This window comes from Vanessa atalanta, chromosome 1 (genome assembly GCF_905147765.1).
Source record: "Vanessa atalanta chromosome 1, ilVanAtal1.2, whole genome shotgun sequence".
Taxonomy (NCBI): domain Eukaryota; kingdom Metazoa; phylum Arthropoda; class Insecta; order Lepidoptera; family Nymphalidae; genus Vanessa; species Vanessa atalanta.
This window is the reverse complement of record NC_061871.1, coordinates 14220288-14240598: the sequence shown is the minus strand read 5'-3', so window position 1 is coordinate 14240598 and position 20311 is coordinate 14220288. Positions and strand designations below refer to the sequence as shown.

The 20311-nt window shown below is 33.2% G+C and overlaps 2 protein-coding genes across 6 annotated transcripts in view; both read left to right on the top strand.

Annotated features, from left to right (window-relative positions):
- LOC125075388 overlaps window positions 1-14791 on the top strand; it is a 127397-nt gene extending 112606 nt beyond the window's left edge. For 4 of the 5 annotated variants that reach the window (XM_047687287.1, XM_047687162.1, XM_047687207.1 and 1 more), the window contains 6 exons: window positions 9155-9300; window positions 9425-9539; window positions 9902-10024; window positions 10259-10394; window positions 11866-12037; window positions 13352-14791. In XM_047687287.1, coding sequence (XP_047543243.1) covers window positions 9155-9300; window positions 9425-9539; window positions 9902-10024; window positions 10259-10394; window positions 11866-12037; window positions 13352-13445 — 786 coding nt within the window. In that variant the 3' untranslated portion in view covers window positions 13446-14791. Of the gene's footprint in view, window positions 1-9154; window positions 9301-9424; window positions 9540-9901; window positions 10025-10258; window positions 10395-11865; window positions 12038-12642; window positions 12691-13351 lie in introns of all 5 variants that reach the window. The other variant, XM_047687322.1, reaches the window with a different exon arrangement.
- Window positions 14792-15339: 548 nt separating this feature from the next.
- On the top strand, window positions 15340-20306 carry LOC125063843 (caveolin-3-like). The gene is made up of 4 exons (XM_047670502.1): window positions 15340-15412; window positions 15633-15808; window positions 19736-19915; window positions 20118-20306. The coding sequence occupies exons 1-4, from the start codon at window positions 15340-15342 to the stop codon at window positions 20304-20306; spliced, it is 618 nt and encodes a 205-aa protein (XP_047526458.1).
- Window positions 20307-20311: the final 5 nt, after the last annotated feature.

Here is a 20311-nt window from a genome sequence, read left to right as displayed (position 1 = left end):
TAATAATTATATGAATTCTACCTGAAAGTCTTACTATAAGTTTGATTATCTGTTGAATTTTGTATGGAGTACACTTATTTATTAATATTTTGTTATCATAAGATTTTTCATTAATAGGCAATCTTAATGATAATAAAATATTGGCGCTGGAAATTCGTTATTGAAATAATTATACAATTAAAGTATTTTGGATTGATTAAAGGTAAAAAATATCTGTAAAATCATCTACTTAAACTTCTAGAACCGTCTCGTCGAACGCGGTTATGTTGACAAGCGCGCCTCACCGACCCACCTGTGCAAGCGATGTTGTTTGTCCACTGCTCCAAATATCGCTGACGCCTCTATCTTCATATGTTTGGTTAACGAGTAACGGGATGTATACAGACTTGGCGTGTATTGATTGGTTTAAATGTTTTGAGCCGTTTCGAGTAATTGAACATTTAAACGTTCATATTATTTTATAACAATAAAATGGGCGGCTGATTTTTCTGTTATTTCGCTTGCATTTAATTGGAGTCGGATAACACCAGTCAATTACCCGACGAAAACCTTGGGATTGCTTTTGTTGGTGGATTAGACAGAATGGCAAATGGGGACTTAGTGGTTAGTTAACACCGCCTGTAGTAATTGACACTGCGTCACCAACCTTGGAAACTAAGTGGCTAGTGCTATGTCCGTGGTTAATCCACTGGCTCAGTCCTTTTCAAATCGGAATACAACAACACTGAATATTGCTTTTTGGCAGTAGAAAATGGTATAAATGGGTTAAATAAATGTTAAACCGAGACAGGCTTGCTACCAAGTCACACAATAAAAATTAAAAATCTTTCTTAGGAAAGCTTTTGATGATACATAACACCACAATACTGATAGTTGAGTCGCTTTATTGCTTGATTGTATTAGAAGCTCTTGGCAAAACTCCTCTAGTACTTTCTAGTAACCCGTTTGAGATAGAGGATAATAAACAGCTGATTTAACTCTGATTATCCTCTTAATGTCTTTAAATTAAAATAAAACTATAGAGACTTGACCCGTATCAATTCAAAAACACTGAATAATAATAAGGTGTGCAGTTTAACAATTGAAATAGCAAGCTTTATATGGATTGGTCAATTGTCTTGAATACTTACGCATGGAATTATAATTGTTTATATTGCGCTATAATTTTACGCGTCTTTCTTAAGGAAAATGTTATTGTTGCGAAGGTAAATATAAAGACATAAACATACGGGCAATTATGATAAGTATTCATGAAATTAGCATCGTAAGAATTATCAGCGATGTCAATCGTTGAATGTATTATTTTATGATCTTTGTAACAATGCACATCCTTATTAATAAAAAAGGCATATTACGCGATAAACGTCAATAATGATATAACATGAAAATGCGTGGGCTTTAGAAGTCGTTGAAATTCAATCAGGACTAATAATAATTAAACTAAAAAATTACCATACCTATATAAATTGGTCATTAAGAGTACTGAATTTCTTTCCTCTTATTGTTGCTAGAATATACATTCTGAACCATTGGTAGCTTTATTAAAGTAACAGCTTGTAATTTTCCTACTGCTGGGGTTAGATCTTCTCTTCCTTTAAAAAGGTTTGGAGTTTATGCCGCCACGCTGCTCCGATACAAGTTATGGAACACATGTGGCAGAATTGGATTGAAATTAGACACGCATTTCCCAACGATGTTTTCCTTCAAAGCACGAGATGAATTATAAACATCAATTAAGCACACGAAAATTCAGTGGTGCGAATGGTATGAATATTCACTTGCTTGGTTTGCACCCGCAATCATGAGTGAATTAAGATGCACATGTTCTAACCAATCGGCCATCTCGGTTCGTTAGCTACGGTATAGTAGCTTTAATTCAGATTTATCACTGTAACATGACGATTCATGAATGCTTGTGAGAGATATTAATGAATAATATTTAGATTTTACAAAATATAGTGAAATCTTAAATATCGAACTCAGATATAAAGTGTATTTAAAGCAGCTCAAAAATAAACAAGAGAACCCATGTCGATGTTTGTCAATATTTGTATATTTTAATGCAACGAGTTTGCTGTTAGGAAATGGTTTCAAATGTTTAAGTATCGGAGAATGTGTTTCAAATTACAATTGACTAATTTCATGTTATGAATGAATCTTATTATTTTTTTTGTACGTTGGTGTACTTGTATTATATTATATCATCTTAATTTAAAAAAATAGTTCTATAATTGATACAATTGCTCATTATAGCAGCAAGCATGTATTTTAATTCATTTAAATATTACACAAAATTTAAATTTAATATTTTATGCAACTTTTTTCTATTAAGTATGATTTTATTTCCATAATATAGTTTTTATTGTTTATTAAATATTATGAAAGCTAAAACTACCATAAAGCCGCTATCTCGTCCGTCCAGAATGTATATTAGAAGTAATAATAATGACGGATTTTAGTAAAAAATAAACTTATTTTATATGCGTTGTAAACGACTAGATTGGCTGGGCGAATGATTACAGTGAATAATAATTTTATGAAATAAAACTGCTACTGTGATTCTTTTGTTTATTTTTATTACTAACAGTATTTAAAACGGGATATTTACCATGTTTTACCACGTGTCTCGTGAACAAGACATTCGTAGATAATGTTGAAATATCGAGCTCCACGAAATAAAAATAAAAAACATGGTAAATATCCCGTTTTAAATACTGTTAATGATTCAAATATTATTTAGATTAAAAGGGATAGTTTATACATGAAATAGATATAAATAATAATTAAAAATTAAACAATTAATTTCAGGTACAATTGATCTAATTTAATTTTGGTATTTACTAATGAATGCCCGGCATGCCACACCGTGCCTTGATATTTTCTTTGTAAACAGTCTTCCGGCGCGCGAGGCCTTTTCTATTTTGAGGTTATAATGCCAGTAAGTTAAAAGAACGTTAAGCAGCAAAGTTGCAATTGAATCGTATGAATGATGAGTCATAAAAAGCTATAGAAAATAACAAATGTGAACACCAATTTAATATATTTTATAAAATTTAATCTGATCCTAAACTTTAAATACGAAAATAACTCTATCTGTCCGTCTGTCAGTTACGCTTTCATGGCTAAACCACTGAATCGAATTTGATGAAATTGAGAAAAGGATTTTGCTATGACATAGGTTACTTTTTTCCTACGAACTTACAAGTGGCCAACCAGGGGTGAAAACTAGTTCAATGAAGTATGTTGATCCAAAACTAATCAGGTTACAACCGCTCGTATATTTAGACGGTACATTTAAATGTGAGTTGAATTTAAAGTGACCGAGAGACAACAGCCGGCGCCGAGCCGTTTATGAGCGAAACCTCGTTATATGTCAATACGATTAGGGATCACACCTTTAAGGAATTCGATTTCAATTCATGTTTGTGTGTCCTTCGTATTGTTTGCAAACATGAAAGTAAACATGAAATATTTTAAGGCTTAATTAAACTTACTTAAAATAGGTATGACTGCTTAATAAATAAACCTATTGAAGAAGAAGAACATAATTAATTAATTCGTAATATAAATATATTATTGGTATTGCGCTTGATTTATTTATTGTTAATATTTCAAATAGAGGATCAAAAATAATTATATCTTCAAGTAAAGTTTCTGGGTAGGCATACAATTACAATATAGATGTCTCTTCTACCACCAATAAAGTGGAGATTTAACCTCTTTCCGTAGGGTTGTCCAATAATAATGACCTTTACCCTGTTATTAAAAAAAGTCATGATAAGTAGGTACACGATTCTCTGAGTATTTCTTGAGTTCTCATTGCGGCGACATTCGGCACGCAGCGCCATCACGCTATGTCCGATGGAGCATGACTTGCGCGTGACTGCTGTTATGCTGGTATCTGATGCACAGAATAGGAATCACTCAAAAGTGGCATATAAGACAAACAGCTGTATCTGTAGTCATATGAATCGAAACAATTGTCTGTTTTAACCGACTTCAGAAAAGGATTCAAGGTTCTAAAATCGGTTGTCACAACAAAATATGTTGTGACAACCGACCTCAGAATTCTGACATTTATGAACCTGGTAAATTTGGAAAATTATTTTATTTGCTTGGAAGACTTCCGTTTGGTCCCATTTAAAATTTTAAGAAATAATAAACAATAAATTCTACTCCTTAGCGTGTAATGGTTTCTTAGAGCCTTGTTACCTAAATCCTGATTTTTTTTTCAATTAAATTTATTCTTGACAACGCACATATATTTTCAATCGCACTCAGTCAAAGTCAAAGTCAAAGTCAAAGTCAAAAATCTTTATTCAATATAGAAGTGTTTGCACTTGCTTATTGATTGTCAAAAATCTACCACCGGTTCGGAATTTAGCACCTCGGACCTGAGAAGAACCGGCGAAAGAAACTCAGCGGGATATATTTTTTTTCATTTTTCATTTTTTTTCATTTCATTAACGTAATAATAACGTCTAATTGCCTTAATCAAAAAACGTTTTTAGCGGGATTAATTAGATTATATGTAAATTAGTTCTTCTAGAAGAGGCCTTTTTCACCAAAATCTTCTTGATACATTTTCCATAATACTTTTCGATCCGTGTTCTCGACGCACGTGACTGTAATTGACGTGTAATCATGTACCAGAGATTATGATCTGTCGGTTAAGGTTTTATTGGTGTTAGTTGTCGCTCGCGACTTTACCCATTGCCCTTATTACTTTATTTGCTTAAACACGAATTGGAAAATAAATGTATATATCGCCAACTAGTTTAATTAGCCTTTTAGATTGACTATATTTTGGGGAGAGTTTAAAGCAATTACCCTATTATATACATATATATATATATATATATAAAATAACGGAAGATGTATTGGCTGAATGCTATACAGGCTATATTGTTGAATGGCTAATTAAATTAGTTGCTTATTTTACCGTTAATCTTTGATTGGTCAGTCTAGGTAAATAATTGTTTAATAATTATTTTATTAATGTAAACCTTTTCATACCGAATAATATTTATATTGCTGATGTTGCGGCAGAGAAGATAGAGTCATCCTATTTTAAGAAGGGGGTTCCTAAGAGCAGAGTTAAGATTATTTGTTAGAACAGAACACTAAAAGAAAACTGATGATACATGCGTTCATACTAATGCGAAAATATATTAATTATTAATTTAAGAAGTAATTATATATCAAAGTTTATTTATATAAATTCAATATATTTTGTTATAATAGTAGAATTAACCAATCCAAAAGTGTAATGACTATGCAACAATTATAACAAGTGAGGCCGTTTTGCGTAAAAAGGATGCTTAAGATAAAGATCTAAAATGAGCCTCGGCAATAAACAGTACGTGTTTATAATATTCATTTTAAACAAGTATTAGACCGCGACCTGTAACTACTATTTTGTAAGTCGACTGATTTCACCTTTTTTATTTTTTATTTTTATTGATAGTGCGTTTGCTACCTAAGAGATGGTGAGGGGTCGTTCATATTTATTTAATTATATTTATATAGAAACTAATAAAAAAAGTGAATAAATAAATTAATTTAAAAAGATGAGTTGATCTTCTCTTATTGGCAATCAGGTTGATTATATTTGAGACGGCTAGAGTTATCTTACTTGCTTTTGGCCAAGTTTTTAAGAGGCATTTATGTAGAAAATGTTCGACGTCACAGCGACTATAATAAACCGTCTATTATAAGATGCCTTAAGCAGGGTTCTGTGCAATTTCATCTGCGATTATCAGATGTATATTTCTTAAAGCGCCAACCGTCTTTAAGCAGTGATGACCACTTACCATAAGATTGCCCAATTGCCAATCGGCCTACCAATGATAAAAAAATATTTATTCAATTTTAATATATAGTAAATATTTGGAAGGATTGTCAATTTGGGGGCATGACCCATACTGATTTATCTCTCTATCTGTCATCAGTCATTTAACATTTAAAAGAAAATCGTATCGTATACTATAATAACAAAATATATAGAGCGTTTATTTATTAATAAAGGATTATTTTTAAATGATGATCTGAAGATTACCACTGCTCAAAGACAATTGGCATAACTACTTTTATTGCATTAAGCATTTAAAATCCTGTTCTATAAAAAAAAAGAAAATATTAATGTATTCATGTCATTAATTCCATGGAAAATCATTTACTTAAATAAACGCTTACTGTGATGGCGTTTGTTTAAGTTTTCCTTGTATTATATATTGTTTTTAATTATATGTTATTAAAAGAATCTCAATCTTAAATGTCTGATCTGACCGGAGTTCACAGCGAAATTTTTAATTATTAATAGTCATGCCATTGGCTTGAGTTTGAAGCCTGGCATTGGCAGTCATGTTGGGTTTATGAACAGCTGTTCCAAGTAATCATTACGAATCTGAAAGTTCATTTCACCGACAATACGCAATAATAATGTGGTTTTCAAAATGCGATTAATAATGGTTATAGTATATTGATGACTATATCCTCATTGGAGTTTCGTGGTGGAATAAGTTCCAATAGGAGTAGAGAAAGTTGTAGCCCAACAGTGGGACATTCACAACCTCTTACTTACTACTTATAGTTTATAATTCATCTCGTGCTCGGCGAAGGTAAGTGACGTGAGGAAACCGACGTGTGTCTAATTTATATGAAATTCTGCCACTCCACCAAATCGCATTTTGAATAGTTCATTTTACTTTTACTTTACTTTTATACTTTATGCTACATACAATAAATGCAATAATTAAAATCAGGTAATATAAATAGCGTTGTTAAATCTAAGTTCTATTACTTTATAATAATTATTCATAAAATGCAGTTTTAATTTATTTAATCGTTGAAGGTTGAAGGAAAATATTGATATGAAATTATCGAGGATAAATAAACGTATATCTACGTCATACGTTTTGCCAGTAATTCGAGCCTAATACATATTTTTTAATTAACCTCTCTTAAGCACAAATATATTTTATTTTATAAGACTAATTAAATGTATAGTATCTCGGAATTCAGCTTCTGAGAAGACTGGCGATAAATACAATAGTTGCCTTGTTGGCTAAGTGGCTTTGTGTAAACGTCTGAGTAGGTACCACCCACCCGCCAAACAGCAATGATTACTATTATTTTGTTCCGGCTTGTAGAGTTAGTGAGCCAGTGTAACTATGGGCACAAGGGATATAACATATTAGTTAGTTCTTACAGCACCACTGTTTATAATAGGTGACCACATACTATATGGTGGCCCATGTAGGCACATGTAGGCTAAAGGTGATTAATAGACAAAAGAAATATCATTCGATAAATATAACTTAGAAGACGAGCTTGTAATTAGTACTTGTTTACTTTTAAATAGGTGCCTACCTATGTCGTATCCGTCACAAAAATCACCTTTTAATGTATGTTAGTGTTTCACTATAATGATTTTAAAATTGTATATGAAAAAAGGTTCCATTAACAGTAGCTGTCCGTATTTTATATTTATTCAGTCCACAAAGCTAAAAAAATTGTTACTTAGGTGTGCCATCAATCTATATATCAAGGAGTCAAAGGTCGATATCGTAACAAATCTGTAGGTAGAGATAGCTGCTAATACGCGTTTGCTTATTCACGAATCTGCTGTATTTACTGTTTCCTTTTAATTTTGTGAGATCATTTTTAACGCGGAATAATCTTTCTATTACGAGTTTAATTGTAACTTTTAAGTGTAACATATATACAACGATTAAGGGCAGCGTATCTAACTGTTAATATATATTTAACAACGTACGTTATTGCATCAGTTGCACAAGCGTTTTTAAATTATTTTCAAATCCAAGACGCCATAATTACCAACACCGTATCCCGATTCGCACGCTCTGAAAACTACCGAACCAAATGTGCGGTTTCTGACAAAGAAGCCCGCTTTTACTTTCGCTACAATAACAACTAGGTCTGTAATTACCATTTACTGTACTATTGTGGTAAAACTTTTGTTATTCGACATGTTAACTTCCATACAATATTGTACCCTACAGGTTCTTTAAAAGTCTCGGAGACTGTCGACTTTCTGTCGTCAAAGTCAAGCCAAAATACCAATACAATATTGGCCATTAACAATTCTAATATTTCTTTTGTTTTTAAATTCGAATATCGAATGACATGTCGCATGAGATACAAGATAGGGGATGAATTATAAAATTGATTTATTCGACGTTAAAGAAAATCATTGTGAATAATATTTTGACAAGGATTTTCTTGATTTTCGCGATGATGGTATTAGTGGATTTTGATTATTGTTTGTTGTAATATCTCATTTCGTATCGTTAAATAACAAGTATCAATTATCAATGCATATTAACGTCCTTATTAATACGAACCATAACTTCAATAGCATTAGATTTCTGGCCGATTCCTGGAAACATTTTTTAGCTTATAAAATTTTGACTTTCGTTCTCTCAATAGCAGACAAATATACCACATAAAACAATGAATGCATAAACCTAATTAGCTCCACCATGCTCGTACTGGAATAAGCACGTCGCCATTTCTAGTTTTGTCTAGTAGACTAAAAACTACATAGTTTACGACCTCTTTATTACAATGCAGTTGCATGCTTCAACGATCTAGGATTCTAGGTCAACCTTGTAATGGTCTCTTGTTATTTAGGTTTCATATGAATATTATTTTAGCTCATCCATCGTATGTCACGATTTCCAAAAAGCAAATAACTTTTGAATAAAGTTCATAGAAATGATTCATCCACTTTATATATTATGTATTTAAATATTGTATCATTTTAAGTATCGATACCTATCATTTTTGTCTTCCACTAACACAATTATATTAATGAATTACTAATTATTGCGATTATTGTCAAAATTATTGTAAAAAATACCACTTCCAACCATTTTTTCAATCTTATTCTACTTACGGCAGAGGTCGCCGATTTTTTTACAGCTGATTATAAATGTTGATCATAAAATTTTCTTGTAGTCGTTGTTTCACAATAAACCTAGAATAAAATTTAGATTTTGCGATAGCGATTTAAAAATACCGATTGATAAATTATATTGTGGCACAGATAAAAATATAAGTAAAGAGAGGAAATGAAAAAAAAAATTACTCAAAACATTAAATAAATAAATTGTTTTTTTTTTCTTTACAGCGTAACGCAAACGCTGGCAGAGGCAAGCGATTCACATTCCAGTCGACTGTCAGACAACTAGAGAGGCGACGTCTGGCTGAGAAGTTGTCTCGCGAGGCAGACCTTAAAGAGCAACAGAGACGAACAGAGCTGGAGGCCATGAGGAGGTAGGACTTAACGAAATAGTTAAAGACAATCATGAAACAAAATATGATTGATAACATCAGCTAAAGTTTCAAAAAATATTTTATTGAAGACCTTTATTGATCCCAGAATTAATAATGTTTTCAGAGTGGAAGAAGAGTTCCAGCGAAAGAGGGCGAGAGAAAAGGCGAATATTCGTCAGCAGCTGCGATTGGTCAGTAGTGGAGCTAACAGCCTACCAGTTGCCGCCCATCAAAATAAGGTAAAGCTTTGAGTTTCTTTTTACGAGAAACAGGCATCTCCCTTATATCACGCACGATAATATATAAAATAATTGGGAAATAAAAGGTTTTTCTCAACTTATCCATGTTACAAAACAGGGCAAGTATAATTTTGTCAATTAACTCTTTTCTGTAATAGAACGTCACATAACGTCTTACATATTTTATTACATTGGAAAATTGTCTTAATCGTTTTGTCTCAAAGTATATTTCTTAAATTACGTATAAAATTATGTACTTGCGTTTTTATTTACACCAATTGCGTATTTGTGTTATGCTTTTGCATAAAAACATTCAGAGAAGTAGAAATCTCTATTTGATACCAAATGTTCTTTTGTTTAAGACGAGAGATGAGCCAGATGGGTCGTGTCGCGAATCACCAGCTCCCGAGCGAGCGCGCGACGGCAAACAGAGGCACAGCAACGCGTCCTCTGAGGGCAGCGGGAGGAGTAAAAGTTCAACACCGGTGATTAATTTTTTTTTATGATATGATTAATTATTATTTCTTATTGTAAAAATAGAAACATAAATTAAAAAATAAACAATTCCTGTGCTCGCAATACTCTGCAATGAATAGATGTCAAAGAATAACCGCGGAAGCTATTCAAACCAATAAGGGAGTTTGTTTACTAATGTATTTACTATTATTTATACGCATGACGATAATATACTAATAATGATAACAATGTGCGGTGACTAGATTCGTTGCGTGGAGCTGTCGGAGTGGCGCACAGAGAACGGCACGCGCGTGTACCGCGACTGGGCCGTGCAGGCCGCGCTCGCGCACGCACACCCGCCCGCCTGCGCGCGCATGCCCTCCGCGCACCACTACACCGGTACGTAGCTCACCCCCTGAATAATGCGACTGTAAACTAACTTAACGCTAGCGTCACTCGACGTCGCTTATTCGCCTTAGCAAGTGTACACGCGAAGCTCAATTGTAAAGAACCTTCCGCTACAGTATTTTTCATACATTACTACTGAAAATAATATAAATTGTACATTTTGTTTCATTACATTCAACGTCAGAATTAATTTACATTGGAAATTAATTTAAGCCTAGTGTTGCAACTTTCGTATGATTTGCAAATGGATAAAACATAATATTATTATAGTAACGCATGAAAACTTATTAGCACTAATCCGAATTTAACTTATCAGTTTTTATGAATGTCTATCAATTTGACCATATTTTTGCAAGCTATTATAAAATTGTTGAAAAATTTAACAAATTCTTGTTGATCTTTAAAATATAGAATACTAGTTACCGACCCTAAAGCAGCCGGGTCAAGTTACACAAGCTAAATGTTAACGATGTTCACCGGATGCACGTTACCAGCGCTCCCATGCCGCGTCCTTGCCACCGTGACACACTTTGTGTACGATGATTTTTATAGATAGTGCTTTCAAAAGGTCACATGAACAAGTGAAATCAAAACATGTTCGATTTCCCTCGACTATAAGGTGATGATAATATATTGATCGACTGAAATAATATGAGTGTTACGAAGCATGAACATATACCTATACTTTGGTTTGATAAACATGTCAAGATAAGAGTTCTTTTTTTTTTCATTAGCAGCCCGTAAATGTCCCACTGCTGGGATAAAGGCCTCCTCTCCCTTTGAGGAGAAGGTTTGGAGCATATTCCACCACGCTGCTCCAATGCGGGTTGGCGGAATACACATGTGGCAGAATTTCGTTGAAATTAGACACATTCAGGTTTCCTCACGATGTTTTCCTTCACCGCCGAGCACGAGATGAATTATAAACACAAATTAAGCACATGAAATTTCAGTGGTGCCTGCCTGGGTTTGAACCCGAAATCATCGGTTAAGATGCACGCGTTCTAACCACTGGGCCATCTCGGCTCAAGAGTTCTTTAACCATCTAAAATTACAAATTAATTTCTTAACCTAAAAAAGTATCGAAAATATATACCTAGCTATGATAAATGTATTTACCTATATGATTAATCTTTTTCGAGAATATTATACGAATATAGGCGTATAAAAAATAGCTCTTTGTCCTAGCCTAGAATACTTTTCTTAAAAATATTGATCATTAATACTTAATATTGTACGTTTGTGAATATACTTATACGATACGATGTAAAGCTATGTGTGTCTATAGGCTACGAAGCCAAATGATAAGCGACCGCCGCTCATAACTCTGTAAAATATGTGCAACTCCTCGACCCCCCACCCTTACGCCGTCAACTCGAGAACTACATACTCTGTGCCTGCGACTCCACTGGGTCTTCGCTTTCTCCGCCTGTACATAATAATAAGCTTCCGCTCGCGCCAGGCGGCGAGGGCGAGGCGTTCAGCGGCAGCCCGCGCTCCGACAACTACCGGCTGGAGTTCGCCCGCGGGCGCTCCCCGCGCACTCCGCGCGCGCCGCGCCTGCTGGCCGCGCGCTCGCCCGCCTCCTCCTCGTCCGGCTCCGACCTGTCGCTGCGCCAGCCCATCAAGATCAGGTACCCGGCCTGCGCCGCTGCCTGCCCGCCCGCGAACTTCGACACAGAAGTAGTATGAACACGACCCTCGATGGACAGTGGTCACTCTCACTGTTAGAGAAATCGTACTTCGTATCGTCTCTGGGTTGCCAACTGAGGAACTATTACGAGAAATTACGCTGATTTTTTTTACACAACTATAATTATCAAAGAAAAAATCACAATTGACGTATTTCAAAATTATGATTCACGTCAGTTATGGCTAAGAAATGAGTCCGCTTAATTTACATTATAAATATATACTTAAATAATAGATATCGATGTATTTCTAATATTACTGCCACATCATTATAAGTATATAATATCTAGACTAATTGCACGATATAGAACGCTTGCACTAATTTAAGCTAGTTATAATAATTTTAAATATATAACAACACAATAAATCTTATCTCAACACATTAAGACTAAACAACAGATTAAAAAAATATATATACCTATATTTTAAACATATTAACTGAAATAAAGCATATAGTACATGGAAAGCTTATAAAATGTAAAAAAGAGATAAAATTTGTTGAGATAAAATGTGTAGTACTTAGCTTAACAGTTGATTTTTTCCCAAGGTGGTGATACCAGTAGCATGTATTAACTAGGCTAGCGCCCTGAAAACGGTGAGTGCTTACTAAAGCTTGTCTGTAAAATTGTAAATAGATTTAAAAAATGCTTATTTTTAAATCATTAAGATCTGAAACTCTAAATGAAATAATTAAAGTATTAATTAAATTAAGTATGCTATTTTATAATTTCGCATTTTTCTTTTTACATCGTATAAAAAGGTTATAGTATTAATTCATCAACTACAATAAATAAAACCTTCTTATATAAGTCTCGGACAAGACAATATACTTTGTACCTTATGTTTTTATTAACTTGTTTAGAGTGCGTATTTGTTCTATTTATTTCCGTATTGCATGACCGCTGAAAGAGGAAATTAATACCAAATAATTTAAAATTGCATGAAATGAAAAGGATTTTTTTATTGTTACAAACTGAGGTATACGACTAGAACGCTTTTAACGTTGATTTTGATTGAAAAGGCTTATTGAAACTAACACAATCGAAACAATCAATTTTGTTTCAATTACTTAACGAAAAAATACAATGTTTGTATATTGTATTAAAAGTGAAATTACTTCGATACATAAAATAGAAAAAGTTTTTTATTAGTCAGGTAGAAATGAAATTAAATAGAAAATTTTTAATTAAATAATTTCAATATGAATGTAATTTTTTATGTATAATTTATCTTTAAAATTTGGACATGGTTAACAGAGAACCCACTAAAGAAGAAGATGCAGAGGAACCCGCCATTGTACCCACTCTCCGGCCGTCGGGCCCCGCACGCTCCGCTGTCGCCATTCGCTAACCAACAGCCTAGCAGAGCGGATGTATCTCTCATATGAACAAAAAATATCAAATTGTTTAAAAATAGGACAAGAATGACATTTGACTTTGGACCTCTCAGACAATAATAATACTTAGTGGCTTTTTTAAATTATGTCACCATTTAGTTTATCACTCGAATATAATGTAAATGTATCGTAAATATTAGACTTCTAGGTTATGATCGACAATGCAATAACCGTCTTCCGTTTATAAGCGAAATATTGAAGCTTTAATCTAGACTTAACTGTATTCTTACTAACTTCTAGAAATAAGGAAGGTGCTAAGTAAATTTAAATTATTCGCTAAGTACTGTATATTTTCTGTCATTTTATGCAATATATAGAAGTATAGAGAATATTCAAATATATCGTTGCCCAATAGAGAAGAAACAAGTCATCGTGAACACAAATAACCTGGGCGCAGTATAAAGTGGGTTAACAGCACCGAGCTACGCCTAATGATCGGTCACATCGATTTCCACTTTTGTATGTGAACACACCTTTAAATTGATAGAAACGAGACCTGTCAAACATACATCAATAATGGAATATAATGAATTAGGCCTCGTACTGTATTAAATGAAATATTGGTACTATTGGAAGTGCTAGAACCATTTTATTCTGTGTGTAATGTCAAAACTATTAAAAAAAATGATGATAGGTTGTCTATTTTAGAGAGATGAACATTAATTTAAAAAAAAATAGCAATACCAAATCACATTACATGTTGGTTTCAGATATAGTTGCATTATTTCTATCAAATAATTCTTTGATGCAATATTTGTACAATAAAAGCAATATTTTGTCCATATTTAATCCATTTACCACTCTTAAACTGGCCATATCATTCAGTGCTGCCTGTTAAAAGTAATATTAAAAATAAAATATATTATCGTGTAATGCTCAATTTAAATTTAATTATTTCTGTAATGATTTTTATATACATAAATAATACAAAATTAATATATTATATACATATGATTTTAACAAGTGACGAGCATAAGCATTAGATAGACTTTAGTTACAAAAAATGAGAACAATTATAAAAATATATTGGGATTTCTAAATAATAATAATAATAATGTTCAATTTGACGTGTGATTTATGCCAGTTACACGAATCAATTAAGTATAATTAATTTTATTTGTGTTAAAGCACAGATAAAATAAAACAGCCTCATCTAATGTGGGTGCTCGTATTAACAGATAATAAAAATATTGAATAAGTATTATTTTAATATATTAATCATTAGGTACTAAAATTAATGGAACGCTATATTCATTAATATTAAGTTTTGTAAATAAACACGAATGGTGCATGTAAATTTGTGAAGATGTTGATTATTAAATTGTAATAAACATTGGTATTTTAAAAAGTTTTCTTTTTTTACACTATCTTGAATTTAGAATATTTTTTAATAAGTATTTGTTTTTTCTTTTATTCAGTATTTGACTTGAACTGCCTTAGTCAAATTTATTTTCATATAAAAAAAGTATGAAATACAGAGTTAGTCCCTGAATATATGTATACGTGCCTAATATACACGATTTTTAAAAGTTATTATTAACACAAGCATTTATTGATTTCAAGTAAATACATAGAGTTACTAAATTACTTTTTAATGCAAGCGATTGGAATTACTCACATGAACAAAGAAAAGGGGGGCAACGATCTAAAATTGCTTTGCACTATGAAATTATAAAAACAATCAAATAAACCAATTCTCTATCCAGAACCTTATAGTTGACTGAAATTTTTGTGAATACATTTTGTTTTACACATACATTGACGTTCCTTTTCGGAACGTATTCAAACCATATAGTGAAATTCCGCATTGTATTCTGATTTAGTATTTTTTTGTAAGTTGTTAGAAGCATGCGCAAAGGAATCGGTCAAAGCCTAAGGGGTTTTACAGGCGCTCCACTCAGTACTTTCGTGAACTCGCACTGTATAGCGCTATATTAAAAGCCGGCGCAAAAGTTACGAAGTTTAATTTTCATTAAACATATTTTTTCATCCAGATACTATAAACGACGAATTACAAATAAAAACTACCTATTTTAATAATCATTCACTTGTTAATAATAAAAAAATACAATGTGAAAAAAAAGTTTGAATTTAAACATAAATCTTTCTTAGATACATTTAAAACTATTCGTTCACAAAAGCTATCAAGCTGTTGTCCGAAATACCGGAACCTAACTCCGCTCCGCCGGTTCTGACACCGGTGTCCTTCGCGGACAAGCACCGGGTCCGAGTGACCCCACCAAGGATGAAGCCGGATAGCGGAGTCCGGGAAACGTTGGAGGATCGTGATCCTAACAAGCTGAACCAACATGTGCAAGTAAGAAAATTCATTATCTTAATATTAATCTTTAGAAATAAATAAAATTGAAGTGTTTATTTTAAATCATAACTGCCCCTCAAAATTAAAGGTTATTTACGAGTTAGCGAAACTGAAACCACCTTTTTTGTATGCCTTTCTGCCTTATTGTTCGGGGTTATGTTCAAAACGGTTACACATTACAAATGCAAACAATTATAAAAAGTACAAGGTTAGACAAAGGCTTTATCTCTGCTTGAATTCCATGCAGGCGAACCCGCGTATTTAGCTAATTAATAATTATATCAAATATATGTATTTAAAATATCCTGAATAAAACTCCACCAAGTTACTGGGAATGGTTACTCAAAGCTTGGTTTACGATATCAGTAGCTAATTAGGTACTGGCTACGATCTGTAACTACTGAATTCGCACTTTTCCTTAGAATCTAAATTCAGAACCTATACATTTAACTCAATCCTGTACTTTGCTTTCCTTGCAAAAAAGCTAATAACAGCCTACTTAAATTTTGATTACGCTTTGGTAAGGTATCTAAGGGACCTTTTGTTATTAGTTATGAATGGCGTAAATAATTAAAAGGTTAGCATATAGTTTACCTATTTAAGTATTACATTATGCTATTAGGACGAGGAATAAAATATATAAATAACATCAACACTCAATATATCAACTATTTTAATGTGAACATAATATATTCTGCAATATAAGTGTAGAACTTGATACGCGAAAGTTTTACATAATAAATTAAACCATTATTTGCAAGCCCGTTTGTTTATTATCACTTGTATCGATTTTTAACGACAGTTCGTACTTGTTTTTGATAAAAAATCGAATATCGGTTATCAACAGGCGCTTACACTCTGATATTGTGGTATGGAATCTGTATGCGAGCTTATCCATGCGTGCGTGCTCGATAGTGCATTGGTGTGCTGCAACTAGGTTAACTAAACCAAAATATGCAACAAAATGTACACTATACTCTATCCAACCATGAGAGGAGAAAAGTCAAATAAACAACATTTGAAAGCATATTGACGCAACATCATTGGCCGAAAGCTTGATTAATCTTTAATATTCACTATGAATTTTCGAAAAAACGGATCGTTTTGAACGTCGACGAAACTGTTATCGGAATTTTGGAAGTAAATTTACAGTGGAAATAAGTAGTTAAGTGTAATAGTGTTGTATTATAAATAGGGATATATTCATCATAAACTCTTAGTAGTGCACAATATAGCTGAGTTATTAGCAAATCGCATGAAATACGTGATTCTAAGGTTTTTTTATCTTTTTTTCCTACTTTCATTGGAATAGGCTATACTCTAAAGAATAATTAATGTTGTTACCGTGAATAGATATTAAAAAGAGAAGTAGCATTAGAAAGAGAAAAAGAAGTAAAAGATTTTCACACTAGCGTACACATTGTGGTGATACTACCACTACTAAGAATATATCTAACTAGTTTCTTTTTACTTACAGCTCAATACTCGAGCCACCAAACAAAGAAACTAATTCGAAACGCCTGCACTTAGACTACACTGCCTTGAAAATAAATATATTTTGGTTGCTTTCACCGAACGCCAACAGTATCTATGCCGTTAGTATATAACATAAGATAAGCCAACAATTTAACCCATTTTTAAGACACACTACCGCGAAACACAACCAGTAACAATGTATATATTAAATACTTTAATAATATTTCTGTTACTTATAATACGATTTGTTTTAAACGTCAGAAGTAGCGCCAGCATGATAATGAATTATTTACATTTCTTTAATATTTACAGTAATAATAGTAAGTTATATAACTCAACCTTGACCAGCTATCCAGCAGTAACGATAGAATATTTACACTACAACGTGAGCGACTGAACTATAATAATCACTACACAAAAGGTCATGGGTATGGTGTGGATGTACTCACTATCTACTATTAAGTAAAACCTTGTATATGGCAAAACAAAACAATGTTTTTTTTTTTTATGTCGTAGTGAGTGCTATTATACTACCACCGCCCATGGATACCTGCAACAGCGTGGTGCTTGCAGATGCATTGCCGGCCTTTAAGAAAGATGTAGGCTCTTTTTTTCTCCCAAGTCGTATCCAAACTGGTTCCACAGAGTGTTAGTGCGAGGCAGAAAATGCCATAGAAATCGCGCTGTTTTCGATTTTCGGACATCCAGGTGATTCGGGTGGATCTTGGAATTTTGACGATATGTCCGAAGGTGAAACGCAGTAGCCGAGATTAATCCCAACAATTCCTCGGAACATTCCCCGTGAAAAATGTTGTGGAAGATACAGATTAAGCAGATCGTTTAGGGCTTGATCGTCCATAATTTGAACCACTCTGCGTTGAATTCGGTCAAATGGAAGAAGCTGGTACTGGCGAGTACCAGAGGTGAGAGCAGTAGGACTTCTGCTCTCACCTCTGGGCGGGTACTATACATGGAGACGTGAGGCCGAATTTTCACCATGTATAGTTTTAAGGGATGGGCCGACGTGAAGTACCGTCTTGTCTTGTCTTGCCTTGCCTAATATGAGTATGAACCACTTTTGATAGTGTACCGCCAATCCGCCGCCAACCATCATAGTACAATACCTCTTTAAGGCACCTCGTGCCTCTCATCACTGGCTCACCCTTTAAGCAGGGAATTTTCAGTACATTAATCCAAAGTGTTTGATAGTTCAATGAAAGGCGAATTGGAGATGCCCACCCAGACAGGCCTGCACAAAGCTACGCTAATTGAATCTATAAAATTGAGAGGCAGTTCTATTGCCTCATACGAAGTGGTTATTTATAAAATAACCTCGTAACGCCATTATTAGCTAATTCGAGATTACTTAAAATTGATTTTATGAACATTGATATTACGTAAACCATTAACAGGATTATTATAATACAATGTCATAAATATTGTATAAGATATATAAAAATGGGATTCAATAAACTCTTTTTTTTCACCAAGGTCAGTTAATGGCTTCTAATAATCACAATTTTTATTACTTACATTTGACATTGGCAATATATATATATGCCTATATATGCCTATATTTAAAATCTAGGCAATTTTAGTATAACGTTAAAGCAATCAAAGTTAATTTCCACACAAATCTTTGCTTAGTATGAACTACCTTGTAAACGTTCTGCGTAAACAATAGTCAAGCGTAAATCGTAAATGTTTACATAATGATTCCGTACATACAGAAATATTTTATTACCCTTTTTGCTGTTTGATGTTTACTGAATTATTATTAATCCGTAGAATGCTAGACATTATAAGAATGATGAATTTAATTTAATCTAATTATTTCTTTAATAAACGGTGATACGATACTATATGGATTAAATTAAAATCGATACCTTTACCGCGATCAATGATGTTGCATATTATGAAAGGTATTTCGTAAACATTTTTTACTAAATAATTATAATATAATTTTATAGTTAATAATAAATAAGATGTATTGATTGCTTAAAATGAACAATAAAATACATACAAGGGTTTTATATTTTACCACAGTACCCAAAAATGTAAAAGCGTATAACACAGAAAAGAAAATTAAATGAAACGTCATCGCGTGACCACTGGCCGGCGCCGGCGAGTTCTAGTTATTATGGCAGTCTTTGACGACGGGGTGCGGCGATAAATGAGCGAAATTGTTTTAGACGAATTTTATCAGATTTTCCTTCGTGTAAATGTCGTAAATATGAATTTATGAATACAAAATTATGTAAAATAGTTACATCAAATTATATTCTGGCAACACTAGGAAGTTCCTTCTTTAACACACGTTTTAGGCACAAAATACAGAAATTAAAAAAAAAAACGCAATATCTTCGAAAGCAAAATGATTTGCTTTCGAAGATAAAACTATTAATACTTATATTAAAAAATAAATTTAAATGTATTTTATCACAACAGATAGTATGGGACGACGTAGTAGGAGAACCGGAGGGCGCCAGAAGTCCGGAATGTGCGTGGCGTCTCAGCAACATCTGTTTCAAGCATGCTAGGAACTGGTGCTACACTTTGCTAGCAGTTATTGCGGCTCCGCCATGCGCTTTGCTGCTCGGCTGTGGCTTTGCCTGCCTGGCATTTGAGGTATATAAAAATAAAAAATAGACCGCTAAATAAACAATACAATACTAAAGATAAAATTGATGCGAAGCTATTTATTCTACTTCAACAACAACTTTAGAAGAATTTTCAGTGGTAAAAATATTGAAACGATCTCATGCAAGAGCTTATCTATAACCACACTTTATTAACAAACACACATTCTTAACCTATTTTTCTTTTTAAGCAAATCTGGTGCACTACTCCATGTCTGAGATGTTTAAAGATCTACTGCGCATCTTTACGGACGTTAGTACAATCTTGCATGGCGGCGACTGTAGCGCCAACTATGGAGGCAGTCGGCCATCTTTGTCGCCAAATTCGTATCAACGTACGACGAGACGCACCGGAGGATCGTGATTTATTAATCATTTAATGTGG

Bases quoted from the DNA above. Each gene is read 5' to 3' on its own strand.
- LOC125063843 (XM_047670502.1), top strand. From the start codon at position 15,340: ATGCGCAAAGGAATCGGTCAAAGCCTAAGGGGTTTTACAGGCGCTCCA. The intron at 15,413-15,632 runs GTATAGCGCTAT...CGTTCACAAAAG, and splicing joins TACTTTCGTGAACTCGCACT to CTATCAAGCTGTTGTCCGAA. The intron at 15,809-19,735 runs GTAAGAAAATTC...TTATCACAACAG, and splicing joins AGCTGAACCAACATGTGCAA to ATAGTATGGGACGACGTAGT.